The sequence below is a fragment of the Peromyscus californicus genome, unplaced genomic scaffold, assembly GCF_007827085.1.
Source record: "Peromyscus californicus insignis strain IS unplaced genomic scaffold, ASM782708v3 Scaffold_14__1_contigs__length_90479793_seg_2, whole genome shotgun sequence".
NCBI classification, from domain to species: domain Eukaryota; kingdom Metazoa; phylum Chordata; class Mammalia; order Rodentia; family Cricetidae; genus Peromyscus; species Peromyscus californicus.
In genome coordinates this window covers 25,080,662-25,096,208 of record NW_026294436.1, presented here as the reverse complement: position 1 = coordinate 25,096,208, position 15,547 = coordinate 25,080,662, and the positions used below count along the sequence as shown (strand labels likewise).

The following is a 15,547-nucleotide window of genomic DNA, read 5'->3' as shown; positions in this document are numbered from 1 at the left end:
TATCACTTTTTCTTTCTTAAAAACATGTGTTTAAGAGAGAATACCATTATGTTGCTTGCAGTTAGGTAAATATAACAGGGATGGGATTCATTTCTTCTAAGGTGACCTGTAACATTATTTCTCTCTATCTCTGTTCTTACAAAGATTTTAGAAATGCTTTTTGAACTAACAATGAAATCCTATGGTTTTTCTCATTGACTGGTTAATTAAAGTCTTGGCATATTCACTTTAGATGTATATAAGGATCATAATCATGTTCTCCTTCTTAAAATCATTATATAGAAATTATATCTAACAGAGCATCTTCTAAGCCAACAAAAAGAGGTGTGAAAATATACCTTAAGAAGGCTCTGGTGATAGTTTTCTGTTCAAGTGTCAGAAATCAAGTTCCTCCCTTTCTTAACTTACTTCAAATTAAATGCCAGTCATACTTATTTCCAGGAGAGATGATACAGTGTTATTTATTTTTTAATTCAATGCTGTATGTGAAACACGTGACATGAAAGTTTGTAGGTATCCAATAAACTTCAGATGCACAATTTCAATCCCTTAATATTAACAGAACTCATCCCCCACTCTGTCCCCTTGGAAGTACGAGGAGCATTCAGCTGGTGGCTCTATAGTTCACATGGACTTCTGCTTTCATGTCACACACCATGCTTAGCAGCTGCTTGATCACACTTTCCATACATTTGTTGTAGCTTCTGTGCAATTCTTTTATCTTCTCTAGTGTTTGCTCTTCTATTTCATCTGCGAGGTGGCTTTGAGAGCCCATCATCTGTGAAAGCAAAAGATGAAATTTATTTGAACATATGCTAGGTCAAATTGAATTATTTTATAAGCTTCATCATAGTTTTGATGGTTGTTCTATGGTGTGAGTGTGTGTGTGGGTGTGTGGGTGTGCGCGCGCACGCACGGGCGGGCGTTAGAATGCTTTCTTCTGGGAACAGACGAGATTATGAAGACCCTGGTTGCGAAGGATGAACATCCCTAAAAACTCAGTGGGCTCGTTCCATGGACTTCACTCAGGTTTCTAATTCTTAGGCCTTCCACATGCTTTTTATATCACCTTTAAAGCATTTGCAATAATATCCATTCTATTCTCAAATTTCCTTTTGTTTACTTTCTGAATTCCAATTCCGGAAAGACAGCATTAAGCTCATGTTTCCCTGATTTTACAGAGCAAGACATGTAATTTGAAGGAAGATGTAGACAACATACGTTGTCTGAGGTAATTCTCATGGAGATATCTATAAAAGATGTAGGACACCAGGTGTAATAGTGAAAGTTTTCGCCTCAACTGGTTTCTTTCAGATTGAAATACGCTTGTTCATTTAGTTGCTCTTAAATTTTAGACACAGTCAGATCTTTCCAATCTCTCTTTATTTAGCAGTGCTTCCTCTCACTTTTCATTTCCTACCATCCTGTTATCAGCTCCCTCAAGTCATTTTTTTTTTTGGTTTAAAATATTATGTAACAAGGAAAGGTATCAATTTAAAGGAGTGCTGCAGAGAAACACTGGAGAGTTCTCCTTCACTAAAAGTTAAATTTGCTCAGAATTCATCCGTCTCCAAACTCAGCCTCTCATCCTTCTCTTTCTCCTCTTCTTTTTGAGACTGGATCTCATGTAGCCCATAGTTGCCTCAAACTCACCATGTAGCTGATAATGACCTTGAACTCTTCACGCTCTTGCTTCTACCTCTTTAGTGCTGGGATTAGAGCATTTGTGCCACTATGCCCCATCTGTGGGTTCTGCGGATTGAGCCCAGGACTTCATGCACGTGGTGCAAACACTCTACCAACTCAGCTACCATCCCAACTTGACCTTTCTTAAACATGGTTCTGTTAAGTCAAGACTACTGAGGGTTTCCGTTTCCTTTCTGTTTTAGTAGCTATGCACTCACTACAACCCCAGGTATGCAGCAGTGACTGGCTTCTGTTGCAGAGTTGTTAGGTTACTTTAACTCTAGAAACGAGAACCTTTCTGGTTCTTAACCTTGAAACGAAACACAATCCCAGTTGTTGGGTCTAAGTTCTTTTCTGTTTATATTCCAGGCACCAGGAGAACAAATCAAAGAATGTGATTCTGCAAAGCTACAGTCCCTGAGAGGAAAAATAACCTTAAGTAAAAAGGATTATGATAACTGAGTGTGTACGAAGTAGATGTAACCTACAGATGTGCATAGAGCCAATTCTATGTTTAAAAACAGTTGAGAACTACTTAACAAAATAATTCCACAAAATGCATCTTGAAAATTCTAAACCCAGTGTCTTAAGTGGGTCTCTACAAAAATGAAACAAAGGTTCAGTTAAAAGTCTTATGTGGTAAAAAACTGAAAGGCAAAAACTTGTCACACTATTGCCTATGCTCAGCACATATTACTGAAGTGAGAGGCTCCCTAGGTATTACAAATAACTCAGTTCTTGCGTTTTGTAGTTGACATTATCCAAAGCCTGAACACTTGGGGGGTTTTATAATTTGGAAGCCGATCACTCCATAGCATGCCTTGATGCATGCAGGCTCAGAGTGTTGTTACTTAACTTCTATGTGCCCATTTTCAAACCTTTTTGAGACCCTTTCTGTAGCCTTGTAGCCTCGTATTGATGCTGATGTTAAGAACTTCCAACACTTGACACTTCCCTTTATAATTTAAATATTCCAGGCGAAGGGACAGAACAAGGTGCTGACACCAAGAAGGGGACCATGCCAGGGACGACCTGCAACAGTGGTTTTATACTATGCCTGATGCAGCACAGGCTCTGGACTTTTATATGTGCACCTTTGACCACTTAACTGTAACACTGGCCTGGGAGCCCATTCTAGAGTGATGAGGAGGTTTAATTACTGTCCAAAGCAGAGAGCACATCTCCAGCCAGATTTACATCTGATTGCATCCTTCCCAGGAAAAAAGATTTCATGAGCTTTAAACCAAGCACTTTCTAAAACAATGGTCAGTTTTGTTTTTACTTAAAAATAAAATGCACTTGTCATTTCTGAAGCACCTACAGAAGATAGTGAAAGCTGACTGTTTTTGGTGATGGCTGTCCTCTGTGTTCTAGCATGTCATTCTCATGTCAGGCTTTGTTAGCCAGGATAAAGACACAGAGAAACACTTACTGATTTGTTAGTTCAACAAGGGTCTATTGGACGTTCTACCATGGAGCAGTAATAGGAAATGTAGGGAAATAACAGAGAACAAAACAAAGAATCCACAATTTCTAGACATATGGTCTAGAAAGAATGATGGATGAACACAATAAATGTAAATGTACAATATGTTAAATAGTGATAAAAGTTATGGAAAAAAATCAAAGACAACATTATTTTCCTTTATTTTTAGAAGAGGTCATTTCAGACAAGGTGGTCAGGAAAAGAGGCTGACGTTGAGCATGAATAAAGGAAGATGAGACTGTCTGGACGGAAGAGGGATGGGAAGCCCAAGAACAGTATGAATCCCCATGGATGGGGATTCTTTGTCTCCTTAGGAAGAGAAGTGTCGGCACAAATAGAACAGAAAGTTTAAAAATACGCAGGAAATGTAAGAGCCAATCACGAGGGCTGCACTCACATGTGTGGATAAGAGAGAGTTTAGAATTTGGGTTTCTAAACACTGATAGGAAGAATTTATTTTTCTGACTGATCCACTCTATGCTAAGATTGTGTGTGTGTGTGTGTGTGTGTGTGTGTGTGTGTGTTGAGAATTGAACTCAGGGCCTAACACCTGCTTGGCAAGCATGCTACCACTGAGCTATAGTCTTAGCCTAACAAGGAAAATTATTTTGATCAAAGAACTTACTGAGAAAAGTTTTTTTTTTTTTTAAATTTTTACAATTGGGTCCAATTTTTGAATCTCCATGAGTTCTTCATGTATTTCCCACTAAAAAGAGTTGTAGATGAATGTCTAAACTCTTGTGCTTTTTTGTAATGGCAGGCTTTTGAATAGCATTATAGTCATATTTTAAAGGGGTAAAATATATTTATTATATGAACTTAGCATTGCTATATAGAGGTTAATACTTTCTTTCAGACCTATTTGCAACATGACGTGGTATCCTTTCTGAAAACATCATGCTTTTATTTTTTATTTATTATTTATTTTGTTATTTTTATATGTGTATGTGTATGTACATGCAGAGACCAGAAAAAAGTGTTGGATCTCCTGGAGCTGAAGTTGCAAGTTGTTTGAGCTGCCAGATATAGGTGCTGGGAATTGAACCCAGGAAGGGCAGAGAGGCTCTTGAATCCTGAGCCTCTCTCCAGCCCCATCACTCACCTCCCTTTTACTACACACTTAGGACACTTAAAAAATGGTATAAAAAAGCCAGACTCTTTTTCGTATTTGAATGAAAACTTCACTGAATTAATGTATCCACTTGCCAAGGAATCATAAGGAAATCCCAGGGGATTTCTTTGTTTCTTAGCTTTCGAAACAGGGTCGGGATGCCTTGAGCTCTGGTCCTCCTCCACCTCCTGAGTCTGGGATTACATGTGTGTGTGGCACTAGGGAGCGGGGATGGGTATCTACATGCATCTGCTAAAAGAGAGTTGGCCTAACCAATTCAATTCTGCATCTTAGCCTATCAGTCCCCGCTCTGTTATTAACCATCAATCCACAAAACACATATTTCTGTGGTAAGAATACTTCAACCAATCCTTTCAGTTGTCTATTTGATGATGTGAACGTGAATCCCCACTATACATCAGACAGCAACTGAGCAGTCTTTTTATATGAAAGTGAAATTAGTAACTCATTTAGGACTCGGTTGGATGTTCAGCCTTGGCCAGACTGTGTCTGCTGAAGCCCAGCAGATGGTTCTAGCATTCTGCCTCAGTCCTTACCCACAGGACCACCTCATCCGAGCACCTGGAAGTCAGCGCCAGCATCTCCCTCACCTTGGACTGCTTCAGATGGAACGCCTTCTCCCTCTGCATCCGGTACTGGTCAGTCTCGGCCACAGCTTCTTCCTTAGCTTGCTTCAGTCGCTTCCCTTTTCCTGAGAAGCAACAGATTTCTTTTTTACCCCTTATAGCAGTGTCAATGATTGGAAATTTTTTTTTCTTCTGATACAGGGTCTCACTATGTAGCCCTAGATGGCCTGGGACTTGCTTTGTAGACCAGGCTGGCCCCAAACTCACAGAGACCTGTCTGCCTCTGCCACCTGAGTGTTAGGATTAAAGGTGTGTACCACCCCACCTGTAGTATTCAGTTAAGAACTAGCACTGCTCTTGTAGAGGATCTCCCAGCTCCCATTTCTAGGGCTCATAACTGCCTGCAACTCTGTGAGAGCACACATCATGTGCACAGGTGCACACACATTAACACATTTTAAAAATAATAATACAAATGTATATTTGGGCCAGAGAGCTAGCTCAGCCATTAAAGGTAGCTCATTTATCCTCTAAAGAATACAAGTTTGGCTCCCAGCAAATGACTTTTCTTTTAAAGTACATTGATGAATCCCAACTCACATATACACACACACACACACACACACACACACACACACACACACATATATATACACACACACATATATATATGTATGTTTCTACTATGTCAAACATCATTAAAATAATATTCAATTTTTTCTTTTTTCTTCAGTTGGGTCCTTTAGAGCATGGAGTAACAACTTTCTTTCACACTTATATGTTAAAATAAATTATCTACCCATATACTCACAGCAGTAACAGCCAGAGAACAGCTTTTAGCTGTCACTTACTCAGAAAAGACATTATTTGGTCAGATTTTTCTGTCCTGACTGGTTGCCAGGCATCCTTCAGTCCACACCAACTGGATCCTATTTAGTCCTGGCAGGCCTCCAAAATCACTGCAGACTGCAGCTCAGACTCTATCAAATGACTTTCAATTTTTAAGGCATTTTATTGGGATTTTTTTCTTCCCATTTGCTACTCTAGAATGTCTGATTAAGCCCCACAACACATCAAAGTAGTTTTTCTTATAGTAGCTTTCTCTGAGGGAGACTTGAAAGAGGCTGTAAAACCATTTGTTTTTAATGGTTGGGAGATTTAGCTAAGTACCCCCTTTGTTTTTATTAAGAGCGAAGGTGTAAGCCTTAAGCCACAAGACAAGGTAAGATGAAAGTCTTAAACAAACACAACAGTAGGCATCATTAGTCACGCACACGAGGTGCATTCTTTTGACAACAGGCTGAACATAATGGCTGCTGTGTCCCCACTAGTCTCCATTTTCTAGGGGGTAGGCATGAATGCTCCATAGCATTAAAACTTTAAAGGGACCCTGTACTTTATTTTTTTCTCTCTTGGAATCTACTGCCTCTCAATGTCATTAAGATACCATATTCTTTGCTTATTTGACATGGTTTATTGTCTGGTCATGTCTCAAATTTAGGTTACAAATTTTGTTAACTGTAATACCGTATACTACACAGTTTGAACTAGATAAGTAATCCTTATTAAGTAGCCAGAAGGGATTTAAAACAATTTCAATTGTATTTATTATTATTATTATTATTATTATTATTATTATTATTATTATTATTATTATTGTGTGTGTATCTATGTGGGTGGATATGAGAGTGTGTGTGCTCATGCCAAGATGTGTATGGCCATTAGAAGAAAACTCACTCTGTAGAATGGGTTCTTTCGTTACACCTTTGTGTGGGATCAAACTCAAATTTAGCCCTCCACATACGGGCTAAACTCTTGAGCCACCTCACTGGAACAACAAGAAGAAACAGTCTTAATATAAACATTTATTTGTCGCCTGCAACTTTGTAGAATTTGTGCCAGGTGCAGATTGCTTCTAAATTTCTCTCCTGGCTAGGCGCGAGTTGTTTTAGTAGTCACTGAAAATGTGTTTAGAATAAAGACAGATTCACTTGGATGGAACTAGGCAACACTTGTTCAGAATAGATAATTAGCAGCCTTGTTTACACTTACTTTAAATACAGAGTCCGATGGAAACTAGTATTATCGTGATGCTTTGAGGCTTATCGAAACACTAACAGTAAGGCTTCTCTTCTACCTACTTCCTTAATGCTTACTGTCAAGCGTATACTCTGAATGCTTCAGGACATTATGGCTCTACCTATTTCATGGCAATAAACACACCCTATTCACGGAGATTCTCTTGTCACATCTTGTCATTAACATCAGGATAAAAATACAAAATATCTTAGTATTTTCTTAGTGATAATGACTTGTACACATAATTACCTTACAAAATGAATGAGGCAAAACATCCCTTTTCCTCATCTTAATCCCATAATATGTACAACGACTGGTTTCAAAGTTAAGACTAGTACATTTTTCAAAAAGGCAATAAAAGGAAAAGCTCGGTGTGCCCTAGCCCTGAGCAGAATCCAGCACTGCCCTATGAGGTTCCACCACACAGTGACAGGCTGAGTCTGTCTGTGATTCCCCTGCCATGGCACCGGTCACCTGCTGGTTCTCATTCAATTACAGAGGAGAGCCACAGGAAATCACTGCTGGCGCAGCAATTTTCTGGATAGACTCAGCAGCTGCCGCTGTGTGAGAGCCTGCATATGCTACACCTGATTTAACCCAGTGGAAGAAATGGAAGCCTAAAGCCGATGGTTTAGTTAGAGGTGAAGTGAAATGCATTCATCAAATCCACTCATATTAACCTCTAGCTTGCTTCTCTCTGTGTATGGGAAGAGTGCCAAAATTTGAAAGTATACCTATTTCTTAAGTATTAAAACACAGTTACTATGAACCAAAAGAAGTTCATATTTTTTTATTCCCAATATATTCTGTATCAAACATAGAGGTGATTATATGGAACAACCTGAATTTTGGTATAGCAGTTGAATTTATGCACCCATAGTACTTATGAGGATACACAGACTTACAAGGCCAAGAGTTCTGATTTTTGGTTCAGAAAATGTATTCATTGTATGCATCATGACTTTAAATAATGTTGAGAAGGGTGCTGTAGAGGGGTTCCAGAAGGGATGGGTTTCCTTTAGTCTCTCGTTATTTGTTTGGCGATTCTTGAGCATAAAGCTGGACACAGAGAGTGCACAAGTGCCTATCACATTTAGTCCTTGCCATGGGAAAGACGCTATTAATTCAACATAGTTTGGAAATATGTACATCCTGGCCTAGCTTCCAAGAAGAGCATTATCAAACACACAAAATCCTAAAGAATATACAAGCTCCTAGGAAAGCAATGATGCATAAATAGTGCTTCTATATGCTCTACAATCACTGAAAATCACATTTATAGAGAGAAACTTCTACCCTTAAACTTATGGAACATAGGGGCTTCTCTTCAACCTCGCGCCATCATCTTCTGTCTTTATGCTAACATTATAAGCCAGGGTTCTAAACACACAGCTTTGTCATGGACTCCAAGAAGACTATTGGGGGGAGCTCAGAAGAAATATGGACGGAGCCCAGACAGTTGTAAGGATGGACAGGGCAATCTGGGATTTGAAAAAGGACAAAAGGTCTGTTCTAAGCCAGTTTGACAGACATTGTAATTAATTCCGCATGAATAAAGTCAGTTGATTTTACATGTATGGTCTGTTAGGCAGACAAACCTGTCCTACATTTAACCAGTCATCACTTAGAGGTATTCTGTAATTTTTTTTTTCTGGAAAAGAAAAGGGAGGTGGAGGTAATTGAAGTGATGTTCCAATGTGTGGGGAAAGAATTAAAAAAAATTATCTGGGGCAAGCTACAAGTGGTTTTGTGTAGGAGATGGAAGGCAATGCTCAAATGCAGACTCCTTAGCTTCATGCCTAGGGCAGGCCAAGGAACTGTGTGTCCTAAGATCCAAATAAGGCCCGAAGACACAAAGAAAGACTCTCTGTTGCTTGGACTGCTATTTTCTGTAAAGGGAAAATGGGCTTTCTTTTTATTAGCTTAGAAGGGAATCAGAATTACATAGTAGATATCACATAGAAGACAAAAACCATGAGCTAGTTACTTAGGATTTCTGAGTCTCTGTTCTCATCCAGACAGGAGTAACTATCTATTAACTAGAGTCATCCTGAAGATTAGCAAAGGATATCAAGGAAGTGCTAAGCAAAAAGTAGTTGTTTAATGATTCTGAATACTTTTAAGTAAGACACACTGATATGAAGACAGGTCCTGGTATGTCACTAGAGACTCCTGAAGGCTCCCCTGAGAATATCCAAGGGCTGATAATCAGAAAACAGTTGGACAACTAGGTCTGCAATTCAGGAGGATGGATTGGGAGGGAAGAAGATTTGCATGTCAGTCATACAGGTCTTTGTAAGTGCTAATTGTGGCCATGGTGTTTGGGGAGAAATCAAAGGAGAGTATACAGAATGCAAAGAGGGCTATGATTTTAAGGTGGGTAAATGCCAACACCCAATCTTCAAAGAAAAAGGCATATGGTAGAGAAGTAAGGAAAACCAAAAGAGAGAGGACATGACTAGCAGTGTACATGCTACAGAGAACTGAAGTGAGACACCTAGTCAATTAGTATTGCTGAATATTTAGTGTGTGTCACATATTAGATCTTTGGATATAGCAGTGCACCATCACAAACCTTGCTGTCAGTCTGTATTCTGAATGTAATCCAGGAAACAGATAGAAGACAATATGTACATAATATGACAGGGATATTGAACACATGAAGAATAAAGGAGTCTAGGGGTAGAGATAATATGTGACAGGTTGTGGTTAATATAGGTGAGGTTTCTTGGATAAAATGGCAAGTTAGCATAGGAATAAGACAAATGGCCCTGTAGTGACCTGAAGGGAAAACCTCACTCAGGTAGCAGGGATACCAAGCACAAGGTCCTGAGGTAGGAAGTATTGTGTGTTAAGGAAGACCTATTCTACCTAGAAAAACATTCTTGGTTTGGGGGCCTTGTTAATATGATGATAAACCCTTCTTGATTTAAAGAATGCTATTATTTTTCTCAATTTTTAAAAAGTAATGAAAAAATAAACAAGTCATCAGGAAGAAAAACAAAACCAAACAGCAATGCCATCTCTGGTGACCATGATTGCTACCAAGCCTACATCTGATTCTTTCCCTTGACCTCTGTGTTCCTTGATGTTTAATATACTTTTCTTTCCGTTACATTTTCCTTATCAAAATTATAAGAAAGCTGTGTAAATCTTGGATTAAATATAACCAAATGCTGTTACTAGACAAAAATGTTCTGTAGTTTTGATATGACCTACTCAAAGATGTGAAAACACAGTATACTCAAGAAATACTGTTAGTCGGTGGATCATAAAGAAAGAGGACATATTTACAGGCCTGCAAAGAATATAAGACAGGGCCATGAAATTTTATACAAGGCTTTTATTTTATTAGTTTATTAAAAGTCATGTACTCATGAAGCAAAACATCTAGTTGTAGAGTTAAGCTTTTATTAAATAAAGGAGCTTGTTCAAATAACCTGATTATCTTCAGATTTGGAAACAAATGGGTAAATTGCTGCCTTACAAGAACTGGCAGGTGATAACACCCACAAAAACAAGGCTGAAGGACTGTGAGAGCTGATGTTAGTTAAATAGGAAGCAGAGATGTTTCTTAAGTAGATTTTGCATCAAAATGATTCAGTGGTAGATTCAGAGGACAGAGTATCAGCATTTGAAAGACAATTCTGTTGTTTATTCTTTGGAGGACTATGAATAGATGAGATTGCCTGGGCTCTTGGTATATAGATTGAAGTATCAAACCCTTTGTCTTAGCTCAGTTACTCAAGACCACATCATGAGGTGATATTGTTCACAGAACTATTCTGAGATGGAGGAAGTGGGCACAGTCAGGTGAGGGGGTGACCTGCTGAGGCCATGCAAGCATTAAGCAGAAGTTGGATTTGTAGCAGGTAGGGCAGCTCCAAGCAGAGAGGACTGAGTGTGTAGAGAGCCAGAGGGTGTTCCTTTACTCATTCTAATCATCTGTAGCTCCAGAGAAGTCTTCAAATTCTTGTTTGTTTAGTTTTTTTCATATCCAGATGTGAATATTTATGTGCTTATCATAGCTTTTAGTGTACATCCTATGATGCAGTTTATACCTTTTAATGGAGCACATCAACCATTCTCTCTCTCCAGCTTGAAAAGAAGATAACTGAAGTGTTTATGAAAGGTCATGGCACATGCTATAAGATGGTTTAAAAATACAGGCTCAGGACCTCTGGAAGAGCAGTCGGTGCTCCCAACCTCTGAGCCATCTCTCCTGAGTTCTATTCCCAGCACCCACATGGTGGCTCACAACCATCTGTAATGAGACTTGGCAGCCTCTTCTGTGTGCATAATAAATAAATAAATCTTTAAAAAAAATACAGGCTCTTTGTATGATGTTGAACTTCACACATGAGAACACTTCAAAAGAGCAACTCTCACATGGAGCTATGGAGTATTCTCATTTGCAAGAGAGCACACCTCACAAAACCACCATGTATTTCAGAGAAGGACAAGTCTCCTGCCCTCCTGTTGGTGCTGATACCTTGGATTTCTAATTTAATTCTAGTGAAGCCTCAGCTCAATGCCAGATCTGGACCTCTAGAGCGAGTCTATGATGTTCCCTTGTAAAAATGTAGCTTGTCTTGGAACAACATATTGCTTCTGTTTTGATTAATGAACAACACACAGAAAGAATGCTGACTCCAAGTATGACAAAGTACAGTAAGCCTGTTGTCCCTTTATAAGCACCACGGCTGCTTAGCAGGTAAAAATATGTGTGAGAGCCTTACAATCAGTTTAAGCTTTCTCTGTCAAGGTTTCCCTGCATAGGAGCTGGAGACCCAGACCTGGCAGCAGGACTAAACAAGAATGATCAGACTGCTTCCCTCCACTCTATACAGTTTTTCTATTATTTATACTTACAGCAATATGCATCAAAAATGGATATTATAAACAAAATAATTCTATATATTCAGTTTGCAGTGATATACACACAGTTTTCTTCTTCAAATATCTTGATTACTAGTCACATTATTGATTGTAGAGAACAATATAGCCATGTGAAGTCTATTTTTTAATGACTGAAGTTCAGAGATGCAAAATCATTTGTATGAAGAAACACAGATGTTTCACTTGAGTGAATGGATTTTCTTCTCTGCTGTCTCATAACCAGGCTTTCCCACCTGTTCTGCAGCCCCGCCTACTCTCCCCAAACCATCTCTGTCAGTCACCAGTGAGGATCTTGAGAGCTGGTTGCTACAGACCTCACCGACTTTGGGAGAATTCCTCCTGGTGCACTATTTCTACAGTCCCTTATCTGTACCCCTTCAAGTGTGTACACATTCTACTATGTAACAGCTTTACTGGGATCTCAGGCAGCCCTCCTTAATGGACTAGATAAATTTTTTTTTCTAGCATTGACATATACATACCACCACCTCTTTGCTCTTGGATTTTCCTAAAACAGCAAACTATGCCAATTCCTTTTTTTCTGGAGGAGGCCTACATCTCCTTTTTTTTTTTAACTCTCTTCCCTCCCTCTCATGTCTCTGTTTCCCTCTCTTGTAAATGTATGCTCACCCACCCCACTGAAGCAACTGCCTGAAATTCTAACTTTCAAATAGATGGATTTAAGAAAGAGAAGATGATCTATTTTAACCCTTACTCCAAATCTCTAAACTTCCTATATATCACATTTTCAGATGAACATTTTTTTATGGAAAATAAAGTAGATGTGTTTGTTAAAACGGTGACTATATGTGCCCCTGTCGTTCCTCTGTCTCATTTGAATGGGTATTCTTCAGGAAGGAAGAACGGAGGTGTACCCATGCGGCGACATCAACAGGGCTTAGAACTAGTGAGCGCCACAAGCCTTCTCATCCAACCGAATGAATGAAATAAAAACTACTGCAACATGAGAGGAGGGTCAACACACCAAGTGTGGAATTTCTCTTTGCCACAGATCCCTTAAAAACTGAGTAAGACGGTGCTGCTCTCATGAAACCGCCACCTGCTGACAGTAAGAGGAAAGCAACCATGTTCAGTGCGACCTGTCCCCAGGCCTCTTCCTGACACAAGAAGACCACTGACAGGCTCTGCAGATCTTAGCTCACCGGTGCTGGGAGGCAACATGTTTTTCAAAATGTTTTAAAACTTGATCTGTATACTATTAGAGGCTGATTAGTTGATTGTTGGCTCAGATATTCATGAGCTAAGACATAGAGTATATAAAATAAATTTGTGTACATACATCCACACATGAAGCTGTCAGCTAATAAAATGACTGTTTGGAGCACAGATAATAAAATATGTATTTTAATATGATTTCTGAGAAATGGCTACCCAAAGCCAGCATATTCACTTCAGAAAGAGAAAGAAGTTGGGCTTTTATCTATCTTCATTATGAACTCAAAGGCACAATGCCCTCAGTGGTGCTCACCCATAAACAACTTCCATAACTAGTAATAATTCTTCTTTGCACACTTTGAATAGAGAGAGAGAGTTGGCATTCTTTATTGGAATCACAGAATAATATATCAGGCATATGCCCAGTACCATCCTTGAAGCAAAGACAACATCACTATTGTATCTTATAATATTTTGATTTTCCAGATGTTTTGAAAATGAGTAGAGAAATTTGAATACAAGACGTTAGAATTTTCTAGACTGTTTAAGTTGTTAGGTTCTAGACCATTTGGCTTTCTACAAAATTACTGCATTCATGCCATCTTGTGATTGCATGCATGATTTTGTCATAAGAAAAGGATGTAGAGATCTCAGTAATGGTTTCACATAGCTTCCTCCTTCCTGCCTTAGCTGTCATCCCCACTAGAGTCTTCTCTTCTGTTGTTGGTGCTCACACGGCTGAGTGTTCAGAAACCAATTCACCGTAAGGAAGGGAAATGATTTTATTGTCACTGTAAACATCAGAGGATCAACGGACACTGTCTACCTGCTTCCTTTTTGTCAACCAGAAAGTTATATAAGCAACATTTTAGAGACATAGCAGTTCCCTCCCTATCGGATTGTGAATCTATTTGCAGACATAGCAGGAAAAGTCATGATGAAGAAGAATGGCACTTCAAATTGTTATAAATTAGATAGTAAGTGATATTAGCTAGAATCCTGGAAAAAACGTAAATCTTGGCTTAGGGAACCAGAATTCAAGAAGTTGGTCTTGTATAAAAATTATGTAAACTTCCTATACTGTATTGTTTAGGAGTTGACTGTAGACTCAGACCCGATCCAACCCTTGTGTGTTCCATGTCTTCTCTGTGTGACCCTGAGCATGCTTTAAAATGCCTCTTAGCATCATTTCCTCTCTTTCTACAAAGATCATTGTAAAAGAGTAAACAAAGTAAATATGAGCATGGTGGCTGACACCATATTTTCAATTTTTAAAGTATTACCTTGGGCAAATCATAAAACCTCAATTTTTTTGCATTCATGAAATAGGAATACTATTGACGCCTTATTCATACTGTGAATATCAATGAGAGTAGGAAGAAAACTGGAGTTTGTTGAAGACACTCACACACAAACATATAGATCTATGGTTAAACAAGAAGGCAGTGAAGGAGAATACAACAGAAACACTTAAAATGGTAGGATGTAAAAGCTACCCAGAGAGGGAAAACAAGCTATCAAAATTTTATCCCAATTAATGGAACTGTAAACGACTGTTTCCAAAGCATCAGTAATCTGCTCTAGTTGCTGTGCAGTGATAGACTTGGGTTGAAAGTTGCTTGTCTCTTAACCTCTTCACAGTATTGTGCAAACTGAGATGTGGGCTTGTGAAGGGAGATGTGGAGACAGGCTTAAGCCTACATCCATAACCTTATTAACCTGGAGTTGTCCATTTAGCACATGGCCTCTCAAAAACATCCCAATTAACAAAAGCCCAACCCTGCTGTGGCAGTGTGGAATCTATGGCTGGCTAGTTCCTGAGAACGGCTTAAGCTTTCACAGGGAAGTGCTAACATCACACTTTAAATGCCCAAAAAAGAGGCCTGTGGTCCTCTCCTTTGTCCCTCTGTAGTTTCTGACCAACCCCTCACAGGTGATACTTACTCTTCTTTGCTTCTTCTAGCTTGTCCTTGGCCCTTTTCTCTGCCTGCAGGAGCTGTTGGATCCCCTGAGACTGGCTGGTCATGGTGCCTTGCTCTGTGGAAGGTGACTTCTGTGGAAGCTGGGACACACAGGCCCTTTTATCCTCTAATGGATAGCCACAGAATTCAGCTTGTTTTGTCAACAGAGAACACATAGCTGTTTGTTCCCAACTTGCCTGATTGGACCAGAGAGCTAAGTGCCAAGGTGAGCTCAAGGAGGAATCCAGAAAAGCAAGGTAGTCACTCCAAGAACTTGAAAATTCACTTTGCCTCTGACTTCAACTCTCTATGTACAAGGCAGCTCTAATGGGCTGTTGGGTTTACTTACAAAGGAATGGGTAAGACATCATTAGGTACACTTGTTTCCATCATATACCCCCAAATACCGACGTGTTGCTGAATTACCTTTCAGGTTGCAACATTTCCCCCTGTTCCTTGTCCCTGCAATACTTATCTTAGGCCTTTATCTGTCTCTGCTTGAGGAAAATTGATTTTCCTTCTTCGAGGAAGGGTATTTTCTGGCTTTGTTGGAGAGGATCTA

General features: G+C 39.2%; 1 protein-coding gene across 2 annotated transcripts; it reads right to left on the bottom strand.

Annotated features, from left to right (window-relative positions):
* Positions 1–604: 604 nt before the first annotated feature.
* Atp6v1g3 (ATPase H+ transporting V1 subunit G3) lies at positions 605–15,050 on the bottom strand. 2 transcript variants are annotated; one of them, XM_052736571.1, is made up of 3 exons: positions 14,969–15,050; positions 4,895–5,013; positions 605–778 (listed from the first exon to the last, which is right to left on the bottom strand). In XM_052736571.1, exons 1-3 carry the CDS (start codon positions 15,048–15,050, stop codon positions 605–607), a joined length of 375 nt encoding a protein of 124 aa, XP_052592531.1. The 2 variants fall into 2 exon arrangements, with proteins under 2 accessions (XP_052592531.1, XP_052592532.1); XM_052736572.1 differs by having other exon boundaries at positions 4,895–4,995.
* Positions 15,051–15,547: the final 497 nt, after the last annotated feature.

Bases quoted from the DNA above. Each gene is read 5' to 3' on its own strand.
- Atp6v1g3 (XM_052736571.1), bottom strand. From the start codon at position 15,050: ATGACCAGCCAGTCTCAGGGGATCCAACAGCTCCTGCAGGCAGAGAAA. The intron at 5,014-14,968 runs GTAAGTATCACC...GGGGTAAAAAAG, and splicing joins GCTAGAAGAAGCAAAGAAGA to AAATCTGTTGCTTCTCAGGA. The intron at 779-4,894 runs GTGAGGGAGATG...TTGCTTTCACAG, and splicing joins TCCATCTGAAGCAGTCCAAG to ATGATGGGCTCTCAAAGCCA.